General features: G+C 56.1%; 1 protein-coding gene across 5 annotated transcripts; it reads left to right on the top strand.

Annotated features, from left to right (window-relative positions):
- Nucleotides 1-1,219: 1,219 nt before the first annotated feature.
- PIK3R2 (phosphoinositide-3-kinase regulatory subunit 2) lies at nucleotides 1,220-14,208 on the top strand. 5 transcript variants are annotated; one of them, XM_087816814.1, is made up of 17 exons: nucleotides 1,220-2,028; nucleotides 2,827-3,558; nucleotides 3,668-4,417; nucleotides 7,873-7,965; nucleotides 8,279-8,329; nucleotides 8,409-8,540; nucleotides 8,622-8,829; nucleotides 9,296-9,381; nucleotides 9,531-9,639; nucleotides 9,729-9,827; nucleotides 9,962-10,142; nucleotides 10,229-10,354; nucleotides 11,375-11,517; nucleotides 11,741-11,917; nucleotides 12,428-12,499; nucleotides 12,673-12,843; nucleotides 13,133-14,208. In XM_087816814.1, exons 3-17 carry the CDS (start codon nucleotides 4,096-4,098, stop codon nucleotides 13,338-13,340), a joined length of 2,178 nt encoding a protein of 725 aa, XP_087672940.1. In that variant the 5' UTR covers nucleotides 1,220-2,028; nucleotides 2,827-3,558; nucleotides 3,668-4,095; the 3' UTR covers nucleotides 13,341-14,208. The 5 variants fall into 5 exon arrangements, with proteins under 5 accessions (XP_087672940.1, XP_087672942.1, XP_087672943.1 ...); XM_087816816.1 differs by having other exon boundaries at nucleotides 3,433-3,558; XM_087816817.1 differs by having other exon boundaries at nucleotides 3,508-3,558.
- The last annotated feature ends 935 nt before the right edge of the window (nucleotides 14,209-15,143 follow it).

The raw sequence follows: 15,143 nt of genomic DNA on the forward strand, positions 1-15,143 counted from the left end.
CAGTTCCCTCAATGTGTCAGAGCCTCTCTGGGTTGAAATCAAGTAGAAAACCCAAATGGGGGGCAGTGAAGTCTGAGTTTGAATCTTGGCTTCACTGTTTGGCTCTGGGAAAATGGCTGCTCCACTCTGTGCCTGAGTTTCCTCGTGTTTACAAAACTGATCCCAATAACTTTATTAAGCGCCTATTATGTGCCAAGCTCTTTTACTCATGGCTTGTCCCTCAGCCAGTCTTAAGAAGGCTGGAGCTGGTGTCATCACCCTATTTACAGACAAATAACTGAGTCCTGATGTGGGACAGAGACTGGTCCCACAATTGCCTGGTGAGTCAGGCAGCCAGGCCTTGCTGTGGGCCTTGTCAGCAAGGGAGCTTGAATGCAGAGGCTGATGTCAGATACAGCTGACTCCAGCCAACCCTTTATGCTGTGTGACCCATAGGGGCATCTCAGAGCCTCGGTTTCCCATTTGGAGGTAGCTGGCAAGATCGCTGTGCCCCACATGGTTTCAGGCATTTTCCAGATACTGCAGCCTGCTCTGCGTTCACCTGCCCCTCCCCCAGCACTGCCTAGTGTTGGCGCTAAACCGAAGCTATGCATGACTTGCTTCTTTCTTCCATCATGGAGCTGACAGTGAATAAAACCCACATTGACAAAGAGAAGGTCCAATGTCTGTCTATTTGTGACCAAGGGCCAAAAAAGAATAAGGGAAGAGTGGGACAGGGGTAAGGTGAAAACAGTCTCTTGGCTCAAAGTCACTTGAAGTGGGTTTTGAATGCTGCATAGGAGTTCACTGAGATTCTCCCTGATGGCTTCTCTGATCCTGGCCTCCTGCTGCCCTCTCCCTGTTGAGTACCCATCCTGGGCTCTGCCCTTAAAAATTTCTTTCAGACACCCGTCTTGGGCCCTGAGCTCTGTTAATAAATAAACCATTGTTGTGTCCTTTTTATACTTGCTTGGGCAGTGCCCTAAAATTACCCCGATCTCCACCCGAACCCAGCTCAGCCCGAGTGCGTCCGCTTACTCACGGAGCTCTCCTCAGCGTCAGAAACCTTTGGCCACGCCCCCGATCCCGAGTGTCTTCGGCTATTTCCAGAAACAGCTGTCCGCTTTAGGTCCCGTGTTGGGCGTATTCTCGCGCTGGCCGGGCTGGAGTTGGTTCAGGGGCTTCCAGACGCGGGGCTGCTATGGAAACGCCTTCAGCCCCCGGCTCCTCGGTTCACAGCTTTTGGTGGTATCCTCTTCCCCGCTCCGCCGGCTCCTGTTTCCTGAACTCGGGGCCCCATCACCCGCTCTCTGGAGCAGAGCATTCGGCAATTTCCGGAAATTGGTTGGCCGTCTCTGGCTCTGCATTCCTAGAGCCTCTTTTGGGACTGAGTGCACGCTCGGTTCTTTCTAGAAATTCCGAGTCTCGGGACTCAGCCTCTGTTCGCCAGTCCTACTGGAGCACGCTCGGCCAACTCCGGAGTCGCTCGGGCGTCTCTAAACTCAGTTGAGCCCAGCAGAGCACAGCCGAACTCAGCCTCAGAAGCACTCATCTGACCCGATTATGCTCGGCCATTTCCGGGATCACTCGGGCATTTCTAAGCTCAGGCGAGCCCAACTGATCCCTGTCTCGGGATCACTCGTATGACCCAATTGCGCTCGACTATATCCAGAATCTCTCGGGTGTCTCCAAACCCAGCCGAGTCTAGCCGAAACTAACCTCGGGATCACTCATTTGACCCGATTGCATTCGGTTATTTCCGGAAATGATTGACATCTCGGGGTACCTTCCCTTCTCCAGTCCCGCGGGAGTACGTTCGGCTCTTTCCGGGAGCACTCAGCCGTCTCCAGGCTCCTCCTTGGCCTCCCTTCTCCCGCCTGACCAGAATATGCTCGGCCATTTCCGCCGGGGGTGGGCCAGGCCGTTCGGAACCTAGGCGACGGAGGCGGGGATCCCGCGGCGGCGCTGACGGCGACAGTGGTCGAGCCACGGGTCTGGCTAGGCTCTGCGTTACGGCCTCCGCGGCGTCGGAGTTAGCAGCCACGACCAGTAAGTCGGCCGGCCGGCGTGGCAGGCGGGGCTGGGGATGCGTGCAAATGCGGGGCGCCTAGGCAGAGTGTGGGCCCGTGGGACCTGGGGGGACCACAGAAAGCTGGAGGCCTCAGACTCGACCTGGCAGCCGTGCAGCCACCCCACACGGTGGGGGCGGATCGGGGGGCCTCCAGGCAAAGATAGGGGGCTGGAGTCTTGGCCCGCAATGGAGGGAGGCCCTGCTGGGAGTGGGGCGTCAAGCAGAAGTGAGGGGCTCCAGGCATTGTGTGAGCACAGTGAGGTACGAGGGTCGGGGCTCGGCTCCATTTCCGGGGGTCCACGCAGGCTTGCGTGCGCGTCTGAATACGCATGAGCGCGCAGGCCCTGCGTCCAGCTGGGGAGCCCCTGCCAGGCCTGGCTCTACTACCCCACCTCTTGGATTCGGGGAGCGTTAAGTCCCCGGTGTGCACACAGGGCGTGTGCAAACGAGTGCAGGCAAGTGAATCCAGGCGGTTTACTAGACGTCCCCTCTCTGGACCTGTTTCCCCACCTGTAGAAATGGGGTTACAGGGGCCAGGGAGCGGGTAAGTTGGGGCGCCCCGGAATGTGAAGCCTCTGCTCCCTGTTTGGACACCTTCTAGGGCTCTCCGTGGTGGTGGTGGTGGTGGTAGTGGTGTAATGCTCCAACCTTCTAACCCCCTGTCGGGAAGAGGCCCTGTATGGTGGGTGACTTTCTTAGAGCCACACTGAACTCTTCCCAAGCAACTTACCACTTTCAAGCCTTTGCATGTGGTCAGTGTCCCCTTCTGTCTTTAGTGAGGACCTACCCTCCAGAAAAGCACCCCCTCAGCCTCTCTGAACCTGCAGAGCTGAGGCTGAGAATATGTGTTTGCTGAGCTCTGTCGCCCCGAGACTGGGGGCTCCTGGAACGTGGTCATCACCCTGCAAACAGCAGCTTCCCCATTGGCAGCTGCGAAGCCCTCCTGCCATCCATCCATCACCCTGGGGTTAAGTTCCTCCCAGCCTCCCACTGACCCTCTTATGTTTTGAGCACCTACTGGGGGCCCTGCACTGAGTCAGCCATAACTCCTATTCACCCCTCCCTTGCAGAGATCAGAGATCCCTTTGCTTGCACATGGGAGAGGTGGGGCACGGGGAGGTACTCTGCCAGGACCTCCTCTCTTACCCCTTTGTGCCCCTGCAGCCTCCTGTGCTCAGCTGGCCCAACTCCATCTCAGGGCTCCCACAGCTCCCTGAGCCCTACCTGCTCTGAGTCTAACTATCTGGCCATGTGGCTGCTACCTCCACTCATCCATCCTGGACCCTGAAGTTAGGCAGATCGTATCTGAGGTTTTGAGTGGTGGCTTCCTGGTGGGACAAAGACCTCCTTGCCCTGAGCCTCAGTTTTCCCATCTCTAACAGAGCTTGTTTACCCAGCATGCAGTACGTCTGGGGCAGGTACCCTAAGGAACGACTATTATTGCACCCACTTTACAGCTGGGGAAACTGAGACCCAGAGAAGTACAGGAAATATCCGAAGGTTACCAAGTGAGTCAGAGGATTCCAACCTGGGATTTGGGCCTGTCTCTAAGTTGGGGTGGGAGAAGTCCCACCTGGCTTACTCTGCCTTGCCCCTGCCTTGCCTCTCTCCCCCTAGGTCAGCATCCCCTGCCGACCCTGCCGAGCATGGTGACAGCCTGTGCCCTCGGCCCCCTCGTCTGGCGCAGCCGGAAGAGCCGCCAGCCTCGGGCGCCGATGGCCTACCACGTGAGGGAGTGAGTAGCCTGGCCCAGCCAGCCCCTTCGGATTGAGGGGGCAGCAACTGAGTGACCAGAGAACACACTGCTGATCCCCTCCCACCAGTTGACCAGTGATGGATGGAGCACCAAGTGACCCTTGTAAGGGTTGTGGAATAATGACAGGAAGCAAGGCATGAGCATCCACTGTAGTCATCTGTAACTTCTGGAGATAGAGGTCTGAGCCCCTCAAGCCGATCCAGTGGACCCACCTGGCCCCCACCCCACCTGATGGGGCCACTGGGGCCCTGAGCAGCCACCTCACCATACAGACCCCGCCTTTCCCACCATGGCTGGCGCTGAGGGCTTCCAATACCGTGCACTGTACCCTTTCCGCCGGGAGCGGCCAGAGGACCTGGAGCTGCTGCCTGGCGACGTGCTGGTGGTGAGCCGGGCTGCCCTGCAGGTGCTGGGTGTGGCCGAGGGCAGCGAGCGCTGCCCACAGAACGTGGGCTGGATGCCTGGCCTCAATGAGCGTACTCGGCAGCGCGGTGACTTCCCTGGTACCTACGTCGAGTTCCTGGGGCCTGTGGCCCTCACCCGGCCTGGCCCTCGCCCCCGTGGCCCCCGCCCACTGCCTGCCAGGCCCCGAGAGGGGCCCCCTGAGCCAGGTGAGCTCCAGGCAGGGACTCTGTCCGGTGTGGGGGGAGGGTCCCCTTAGACCCTCAGTTTCTTCCTCTTTTCAGTGAGGCAATGGTGCCTCTTCCAGGGGATGGGGAATAGGGACATTTAGTTAGTTGACAAGTGTTGACTGAGCTGCTTCAAGGACTGGATGCACTTCACAGAATTGGAAACATGGGTAGACACAGCCCAGGCCCTGCATGGGCCTGGTTCAAGAAGTGACAAGAATGTGATTAGCTGACAGAGGCTGTAAGGAAGCAGCTGGGGGTGAAGAGCTCTATGCAGTGGGCCTAACAGGGCAGAACTCATGAGGTGGGAATGTGATATTTTCAGGGAACAGCTAGCATGGCAGGATGGAATGAGAAAGGGGAGGCCAACACGGGCCGTGCTTCAGGGACATCATGGGATAAATTTTGAAGACAGTGGGGAGTTTTTAGTAGAATTCAGAGGCTCAATTTAGCTTCCTTCTGTGGTTTGCAGCCAGGGTCCCTTGAGGCACCCCTTTTGTTATCCTGATTTTACCTCATTTCCAAAACGAAGAGAGCCATGAAGCCCAGAAAGGGTGGGCCACTCATTCGAGGCCATGCAGCATGGTGCAGTGTGAGGGCCCCACACCCTCCCCAAAGACTCTCTGCCATCCCCCCTTCCAAAGGGTGTGCTGGGAGTAGAGACTCAAGGACACTGAGTATTTATTGAAATTGCTGTATGGTGGGCAGGGGGGTGGGTTCTTCCAGGGAAATCAAGGCTCAGGTTGTGGGAAAGAGATTGATGAGTGCTGAGTGCCCAGTGTGGCCTGCTCTAACACAGCAACCCCATGAGGCCCATGTACAGATGGGGAGACCGAGGTGCCAGGGGGTCAAACCACTCCTTCAGGGCCACCCAGTGAAGGTGAATGTCCTGGGATGCACCATGGCCCCAACCGATGACCTGTCTGGTTTTGTGCCATAGGGACACTGATGCCCACAGAGTCCCACACCATGGGGTAGAATAGGGGCACCAAGGCAGTGTGGTGCTAGCTTGGGACTTGCAGCATCTGGTGTCTCTCCAGGGCCTGGGCCTCCATCCTGTGTTGGCCTGGAAGAGCAGGAGGTGGCCCCATCCGGGCTCTCAGCCAGAATCTGTTTCTCTCCCTGGTAACAGCCGCCTCCCTCCTGTGCCTGGCCCAGGTCCAGCCTCCACACGCATCCCCACTCAGGGCGGCAGCCCTGCCCTCCAAATCTTCCAGGCTGGGTGACGTGGGGGGAGGCGCCTCTCTAGGCCTCAGTTTCCTCATCTGGAAACAGGGAGGACTGATCTCTTTGTGCCTTCAGGCTCCGCCCCACCGGGATCCTTGGACCACCACCACCACCGGGGAACATGCTGTGTCTGCCTTTGTTTCCTCCATTCCACCCCATGCAGGGTGCTGAGTGCAGCACCCCAATGTCACTTGGGCTGTGCACCCACAGTGAGGTTGCTCCCTCTCTTAGCCTTAGGTCCTCATCCATAAAATGGGGTTACGGCTGTTCTGATGGAACCTCCCTCCCCATTTCACAAACTGGTCACAGACGAGTTTCAGAGTCAAGTTTCAGAAGCATGGCAGCCCCAAGAACTGGGGCTTTACCTACCTTCTCTCTCCTTGTTCTTTCACTTTTTTTTTTTTTTTTTTTGGCATTTTCACTGTAGCTGGGCCTTTCTCCAGCTTGAGGCACCACCTGGCCCATCACTCAGGGAGGCCCTGCAGGCCCCAGCTTGCCCCTGTTGTGTGCCAGGGCTTTCCGCCCTAGGGCCAGAACCGCATCAAATGGTGTCCATGCAGGCAGAGCTGCTGAATACTAAGGGCCCCTGGGGAGCTCAGAGACTGAAGGGGCTGGGCCAGAGAGGCCCCTGGCACCCTCTGGTAGAGATTTAAAAAAGCGGGGGGAGATAACTTTTTCAAGGCAAAATGATTGAGAAAGTAGAAGAATGTTTTCAGAGTGAGGTGTCCTGACCTAGACGGGGATATTTTCTTTTTATTCTTTGTCAACTACTTTGTTCTTCCCACTAAGAAGGAAGAGAGAACACCAGTTTCTCAGTTGAGGAAACTGAGGCACAGAGAATGTGGTTCCTGTGCCAGAGGTTGTACAGTGAGCAGTGGCAGGGGCTGAAACCTGCTGTATGAGTTTCCTGGGGCCACTGTAACAAACTCCTACAAACCAGGTGGCTTCAATGCACAGGACTGTATTTTCTCACGGTTCTGGAAGCCAGAAGTCCAAGAACAAGTGTCAGCAGGGCCACGCTCCCTCTAGAGCGTCTAGGGGAGGATCCTTTCTGCCTCTTCCAGCTTCTGGTGGCTCCAAACATCCTTAGCTTGTAGCTGCATCACCCCAATCTCTGCCTCTGTCGTAACATAGCTTCTCTTCTTTTTTAATTATTTTATTTTTTAATATATCTTTATTGATTTCAGAGAGAGGAAGGGAGAGGGAGAGAGATAGAAACATCAATGATGAGAGAGTCATTGATCGGCTGCCTCCTGCACGCCCCCAACTGGGGATCGAGCCCGCAACCCAGGCATCTGCTCTGACTGGGAATCAAACCTCGATTTCCTGGATCCTAGGTTGATGCTCAACCACTGAGCCACGCCCAGCAGGGCTTCTCTTCTTTTTCAAAAAAATTTATTTTAGAGAGGGAGGAAAGGAGAGAGAAACATCACAGTGATCGGCTGCCTCCCATGCATGCCGACTGGGATTGAACCCACAGCCTAAGTATGTGCCCTGATGGGGAATAGAACCCACAACCTTCTAGTCAATGCTCCAACTAACTGAGCACACCAGCCAGGGTACATGGCTTCTCTTCTTATACATACCCGTCATTGCATTTAGGGCTCTAAACCCAAGATAATCTCATCTCAAAATCCTTCCCTTGCCCTAGCCAGTTTGGGTCAGTAATTAGAGCTTTGGCCAGTGGACTAAAGATTCCCAGGTTCGACTCCAGCCAAGGGCATGTGCCTCAGTTGCAGGCTCAATCCCCAGCCCTGATCAGGGTGCGTTCAGGAGGCAGCCAACCGATGTGTCTCGCACATCAATGTTTCTTTCTCCCGTCTACTCTTTCTGAAAAGCAATGGAAAAATATCCTGGGTGAGGAATGAAAAAAAAACCCTTCCCTTAATTATATCTCCAAATAAGGTCACAGTTACAGGTACCAGTGATTAGGACGTGGACATCATCTTGAGGGGTACACTAATCAACCTACTACACCTGGTCTCTAAAGTTGTGTGACTGATATCTTGACCCAGAAAATTGTTTCACACTAACTTGGCCCTCCCACCCCCAGCCACAGGGCCTCTGGCTTCCCCAGGGTGGTTGTCCAGAAGCCATGCCTTGCCTGAGCTGGGCGCTGCCTGGAGCTGCCCCACCTGAGATACAGCAGGCCAAGAACGGGGCTATGGTCCTTCCAGGGACCCTGCCAACATGCTATCCCCTCCTGCCAGGCCTCACACTACCTGACCTACCTGAGCAGTTCTCCCCACCTGATGTGGCTCCCCCACTGTTGGTGAAGCTTGTGGAGGCCGTTGAGCGGACAGGTGAGCCTTGACCTGGCTGCAACCCCTGGATTCTGTTTCCTTACTGCTGGTGATGGGCAACTCATCCCTTAACAGGGCTGCTGGGCTCACTCTGCATGGGAGAAGGCTGAGCCCAGATACTCTGGGCCTTGGTGTTGAACTGGGGAAGGAATGACTCCCAGGAAAGATGGGACTGTAGACCTGCCATTGCATGTGCTGTGTCCTCTGCCCCCATCTGCCTCCCCTCCCCCTGCTCTCAGAGGTTGAGTAGCCACTCCCGCCCCCCATGGGGTCAGGGCAGCATTTGACAGCTGTCTTGCTCCTCCCCCTCCAGGGCTGGACAGCGAATCTCTCTACAGGCCTGAGCTGCCACCCCCGTGCACAGGTGAAGGGGTGCTTCTGGGTGGGGGGGGTCGGGGAGTCGACCCCAACAGCCCACTGACACCGCCCCCCTGCACCCACAGACTGGTCCCTGAGCGACCTAGAGCAGTGGGACTCGGCAGCCCTGGCTGATGGCATCAAGGGCTTCCTTCTGGCGCTGCCTGCGCCCCTCGTGACGCTGGAGGCCGCTGCGGAGGCCTGCTGTGCCCTGCGGGGTAAGCCTGGTGGGGAACTCTGGGTACGGACGGTTCGGAGCGGAAAAGTTCGGCTCACCCTGCCTGGCCTTCTGTCCGCAGAGGCAGCGGGGCCTGTGGGGCCAACGCTGGAGCCCCCAACGCTGCCACTGCACCACGCGCTCACGCTGCGCTTCCTGCTCCAGCACCTGGGCCGGGTGGCCCGCCGCGCCCCTGCCCCACGTTCCGCTTTGCGAGCCCTCGGCGTTGCCTTTGGGCCTCTGCTGCTGCGTGCGCCGCCTCCCTCGCCACCAGGGGTCCCACCTGTCGGGTGAGCAGCCGGTGCCTGTGGGGGCGGGCCCTGGGAAGGGGCGAGGTTTTAGATGGAGAATAGGCCCTAGGCTGGGGAGGGGGGGTAGCAAGCCACAGCTGCTGTGATGGGGAGAGTAGGAAGGATAATAACAAGAGGTGAACCTGGGCTTCTGGAAGACCCCGCCCCAGAGGGCCTGGGGCCTACACCAGTGGAGAGGCGCCGGTGTGGTGCCTGTACCTTGGCTTCTGCTACCCCCATCCTAGGTGCTAGACTCTTGTTCAGGTCTTGTATGAGTATTTATTGAGCGCTTACTGCACATACATAAGTAGCAGTTAGCTTCCCACACCTGCCTGCATCATCTGCCCTGCTCCCCAGCTTTCACATGTAGCCTACCCCCGCTAAGGTGTGCAAGCACATTCAGGACCATGTGCCTATCTGTATGCAGATACCCCTACCCCGTGCTCACTCCCCTCCCCTCCCCCAGGACTGAGCCCAACCCCGACTTCCCAGCTCTGCTGGTGGAGAAGTTGCTTCAGGAACACCTGGAGGAGCAGGAGGTCGCACCCCCAGGTGACCCCCCCTTTGTATCATTACCCTCTCATTGTTGGAGGGCCATGAGTGCTGGCTCCAGGCCCAGCCAGCATCAACAGGTTTGGTTGCAGCGGGAGCTGACCACAGCATAGAGTGGTGCTCATTGTGTTTGTTTTCCTCTCCTCCAGCTCTGCCGCCTAAACCACCGAAGGTAAAGCCGGCCCCTGCAGGGCTGGCTAACGGGGGGAGCCAGCCCTCCCTGCAGGATGCTGAGTGGTACTGGGGGGACATCTCCAGGTAGGGTTGTGGGGTAGGGCCATGTGGTAGGCAGGGCCTGAAGAACAGGGTCTCTGGTAAGGAGGCCCCAATCCTGTGTGTCCCCACAGGGAGGAGGTGAATGACAAACTCCGGGACACACCTGACGGCACCTTCCTGGTCCGAGATGCCTCTAGCAAGATTCAGGGAGAGTATACCCTGACCCTTAGGTGGGGGCCTGCCCCTTTGGGGATGACTGGGGTGAGAGGTGGGAGGAGGACGTGTGCAGTGTCAGGGACAGGAAACCTGAAAGTCAGGCTTGGGGTCCCAGTGGGCACTGACACCCCCTGTTATCCACCCCTAGGAAAGGTGGGAACAACAAGCTAATTAAGGTCTTCCACCGTGACGGGCACTATGGCTTCTCAGAGCCACTTACCTTCTGCTCTGTCGTGGACCTCATCACCCACTACCGCCACGAGTCGCTGGCCCAGTACAATGCCAAACTAGACACGCGGCTCCTGTACCCTGTGTCCAAGTACCAGCAGGTCTGTGGCCTGGGTGGGAGCCAGAGAGGGTGGTCCTGGGCCTCAATTTCCCAGGTGACTTCACTGATCACACCGGGTGTCCTCAGGACCAGATTGTTAAGGAAGATAGTGTGGAAGCAGTGGGTGCCCAGCTCAAAGTCTACCACCAGCAGTACCAGGACAAGAGCCGCGAGTATGACCAGCTCTACGAGGAGTACACACGCAGCTCCCAGGTACCTCAGGCCTGCACACATGGGGAGACCGAGGCATGGAGGCCAGTGGCAAGGCCATGGGGACAGACAACTACTTCCAGGTCTCAAAGCAGTCACTTAGCACCAGAGACTACCCTAAAAACAGAAATAAATGTATGTGGGTTAAGAAAAAAAAAGAACAAATGAGACGACACCAACCAGCCTTTCAGGAGCAACTGGGCTAGTACCTGGGAGATGTCTCAGTTAAGGCTATGCATCTCTCAGTACCTCAGTTTCCCCATCTGTAAATGAACTGTGGGTCTTAATTCCTTCTCCATTAACTTCACCTTAGAGGTTAGTCATAGTGATGACAATAATCTGATGCAGGGTTAGGCAGATGGTCAGGGGGTCACATTAAAGAACAGCATCTTCTAAAACAGGGAAGGGGAGGTTTTCTCATTCTGAGACTTTGTTGATAAACTCCTTTGGCAATTTGAGATGCAACTTACTCAGATCAAATGTCCCTCTCAGGCTTGTAATGGCTTAGTTACCCTGTGGTTCCTGAAGGATTTCTTTCTTGTCCTCTTTTTACTAATGGGTCAGCTGAGGCTCTGAGTAGACAAGATGCCTGTCTGGGATCTGTCAGGAACATCATGACCTTGGACATGACTTAGGCCCCCTGAGCCTTAGTTTCCCCATTAATAGATCTGACTTTGTAGGACGCTGTTGGCAGGTTCTGTGAGACGGTTCACAGGAAGTGCTTGGTACAGCATCTGCTCTGAGGAGCCCCATTAACAGTAGCAACTAGATTTATCATTAATTATCAGCAGTGCTAACAAGTCCAGGTGTTTGTAAGTTGCCCAAAAGGGGTTATATGAGGAGTATGTTTGGGGAATGGGGGATTGAAGGTTGAATAGGAGTTCATTTGGTACAGTAAAAGCTAGAGGAATGACATGCCCAGTGGATGAAACAGCTTGAGCAAAGAGTTGGGATCTGCCATCACCCTCGTGAGGGACTTGTAGGGAGTTTCCAGAAGATGTTAGGATTCACCCCCTCCTCCAGGAACTACAAATGAAGCGCACTGCAATCGAGGCCTTCAATGAAACCATCAAGATCTTCGAAGAGCAGGGCCAGACTCAAGAGAAGTGCAGCAAGGAATATCTGGAGCGCTTCCGGCGTGAGGGCAATGAGAAAGAGATGCAGAGGTGAGTCCAACTCCTCTGCCCTGCCCTACCCCACCCTATCTAGTACAGTGCAAGTGGGGAAAGGAAGGAAATAGAGGGGGAAGTTGGGGTTCCAGGGAGAGGGAGGGTCAGTTGAAGTGGGTTTTGAAGGCTGAGTTCGCCACAGGAGAAATCAGGGAAACAGCATGCGCAAAGACTTAGAGGCTAGGAGCCATCCACTGCCTGTGAGCCACTCCTCCCCCAGGATCCTGCTGAACTCAGAGCGTCTCAAGTCTCGCATAGCTGAGATCCATGAGAGCCGCACGAAGCTGGAGCAGGAGCTGCGGACGCAGGCCTTGGACAACCGGGAGATTGATAAGCGCATGAACAGCCTGAAGCCAGACCTCATGCAACTACGCAAGATCCGAGACCAGTACCTGGTGTGAGTGCCTTATGCTTGCCTATGGCCCCATTGTGAGGACCTTGGCAAGGGCTCTTTTCCCACCTGGGCCTTAGATGTTTTTGTGCACCTGCTGTATGCTGGGCACTGTGCTGAGCAACCATGCACACGTTTGTCCTCTCCAAGTCCGTTGTAAGCTTCCCCCTTTCCAGCTAGGGAAACTGAGGTGCAGAACAGATAACTGTTGTGCCAAGGCCAACAGCATTGCGTGCAGCCCCTAAGACTGAGCCTCTGGTGGTGATAAGACCCTGTGGGGTGGTGCATTCTGGAGGCTCCATAAGTGTTAACAGAAACAGAATAAATAGGGGGTTTCCTGGCAGAGCCCTCCAGGCTCTTCTACCTTTAAGCTGGCCCCTTGTAGCAACTGGTGGTATCGCACCTAAACTCACCCTCCTTGGTCAGCCCTTGCCTCCAGCCAGGCTGGACTGGATCCCTGGGCCCTGGCCCTGGCCCTGCCTCTGCTGCACCACTCACCTTTCCTCTTCCTCTCAGATGGCTCACCCAGAAAGGCGCCCGGCAGAAGAAAATCAACGAGTGGTTGGGAATCAAAAATGAGACTGAGGAGTGAGTGACCACATGAAGGGGTACAGGGAGGGCTTCCCAGAAGAAGGGCCATTTTGGGTGGGTTTTGCAGAATACGAGTAGGAGTTCACCAGGAAGGGAGCATTGTCCAGGTGGCAGGGGTGCCTCAGAGGCTCTAGGGTAAGTGACCAAACCCCGCCCTGCCTCCCCCATAGCCAGTATGCACTGATGGAGGATGAGGATGACCTCCCCCACCATGAGGAACGCACCTGGTACGTGGGCAAGATCAACCGGACGCAGGCAGAGGAAATGCTGAACGGCAAGCGGGATGGTACCTTCCTCATCCGTGAGAGCAGCCAGCGGGGCTGCTATGCCTGCTCTGTGGTGTGAGTGCCTATGGGGGTGGAGGAGCCGCATGTTCCTTCCAAGAGCTCTTATTGAGCACCTACTGTGTACTAGGCCTTGGGAAGAAAGCTGGGAAGAAGACCCCCGTGGCTGCCACAGGAAGAAGGGATTATTGGAGATAGGGGAGGAAGCTGGGACAGTGTTCAGGCCAGAGATGGCAAGGCCTAGACCAGGTCGGGGTCTGGAACCAGGTCAGGGTCTGAGAATTGAGGGAGTGTCTAGACAAGTCCATGAGGTGCCCACCTGACCACCTGTTTGTCCGCACCACAGGGTGGATGGCGATACCAAGCATTGTGTCATCTACCGCACGGCCACTGGCTTGGGTTTTGCGGAGCCCTACAACCTGTACGGGTCTCTGAAGGAGCTGGTGCTGCATTACCAGCACACGTCCCTAGTGCAGCACAACGACGCGCTCACCGTCACGCTGGCACACCCCGTGCGAGCCCCGGGCCCTGGGCCCCCGCCCGCAGCCCGCTGAGCCATGCAGAGCAGGACTCCATCCTTCTGTCTCTCTTCTTTATGAAACTTTCTCTGTCTCAATCTCTCTCTTGCTTTCTCTGAGTCTCTATCTCTCCCTGTCACTCTCTTTCTATCCCCATCTCTCTGTCCTCTCTGTCTCTCTTAGTCTCTATACCTCTTAAGTCTCTTTTAGAGGAGCACACCTCCTCCACCCCATGCCCCCTTTCCCTATGGGCACTGCCCTCCCCTGGCTCTGGCTGCTCCCACAGGTCCCTATGGTCCCCCAAGCTCTCCACCTGCCTGTACCTGCCGTGTTTACAAAGGCCCCTGGGGTGCTCAGCCCCAGCCTGGGTACCCTGATTTTTAAGCCATAGACCTGGGGTCAGGGCAGGAAGGAACTTCGCTGGGCCACTTCCAAGAACCTCAGCTGTGATATTTGGGGCCGGGCGGGTCCCGCCCCACAGACCCAACTTCCCCTTCAAACCCTGAAGTGAAACCTGCCACTGGTTATCCCCACAATGGAGCTGCTGCCGAGAAGCCTCCCCCCCTGTCCCCGGCAGAAAACAAAATTATTAAAAATAACCTTGCAAGATGGCCCTATCTGATCTCAGGCCTCCCAGGAATCAAGGCTGCTCCTGGTACCACTGGGGCAGCCGAGATGCACCACTGCTCACAGCACCTCCACTTGATATCGTTACAAGGCTTCTTGATCATGTTAGGTTCTGATTTTGTTTCCTTGACTGTAAACCCATTTTCTCTCCTCTTTTGGGACAAGAGCCCCGGTTTTCTATGCTGCCGTGGACCCCTTCCTGCCTGCCCAGCTAGGCTGGCAGGTGGGTTTTGTATGGTACGTTGATACTGATATGGATATAAAACATTGAACTCAGTGGATGCTTCTGTTGTTGGTGGAGCTTCTCCATGGCCACTGTGTGCTGGGGGCCCTGACATTCACGTGGTCACCTAGAGATAGGCTTGAATTTAACTCATGCTGCCAGTGAGAGCCAACAACCCCTGCCCCCAGTTTAGCTGCTTATGTCCAAAGAAGTTGAGAGACCTGACCAAGCAGAGAGGTTCAAACTCTGAGCTCTGGCCTGATCAGGAAACCCCAGCCCCTAGCCCAGCTCCTCACTGTCCCCCAGATTGGCCCCTAGGTTTGAGTCCCAGCACTCAGTCACCAGCCATGCCCTCTGATGTGCAGCTTCCTCATTGCCAAGTGGGGTCAACAGTCACAACCCCTACCATGCCACCCAAAGGGTTCTTCCATGTGAGCTGGGTCCTCAGCATCTTTGACTTTGACCCCTGTTCACCATCCCCCATCCCTTGGCCCTCCCCACCCCCAGGGCTGGGAGCCTCTGCCTTCCCTCCCCTCCCCATACTGTATATATCAGGGCCCAGTGCTCCTAAGGCAGCCCAGGGCACCGACCTGGTCCTGGTTCTGCTGGGCTCTCCAAGGGACAGTAACTGCCTGACCACAGAGCCCCCAAGCCTTCCTAGGCACTGTCCCTACTCTGTGCCCAGTAAGAAAACACCCCATAACCGTAATCCAGACACTCCCCTATGGTTCTCATCTACTCTATGGCCACTCAGGATAAAGGTCACTTTCTTGGACCCCTGACTAGCCAACTGAGTGATTCTGGAGTGGGGGATGGGGGCAGATAACATCCCAGGAGTCCTCTAGCCTGTACTCCACCACCAGCTGGGTTTCCTTGGGAAAGTTGCCTTCCCTCTCTGATCCTTAGTTTCCTTTTACCAAGTGGAGTGAATAGTTGCTACCTGGGCCCCCAACGGGATATCTCTGAGAGTCCCATGATCAAATGGGTGG

This window comes from Miniopterus natalensis, chromosome 4, assembly GCF_054644295.1.
Source record: "Miniopterus natalensis isolate mMinNat1 chromosome 4, mMinNat1.hap1, whole genome shotgun sequence".
Classification (NCBI taxonomy): domain Eukaryota; kingdom Metazoa; phylum Chordata; class Mammalia; order Chiroptera; family Miniopteridae; genus Miniopterus; species Miniopterus natalensis.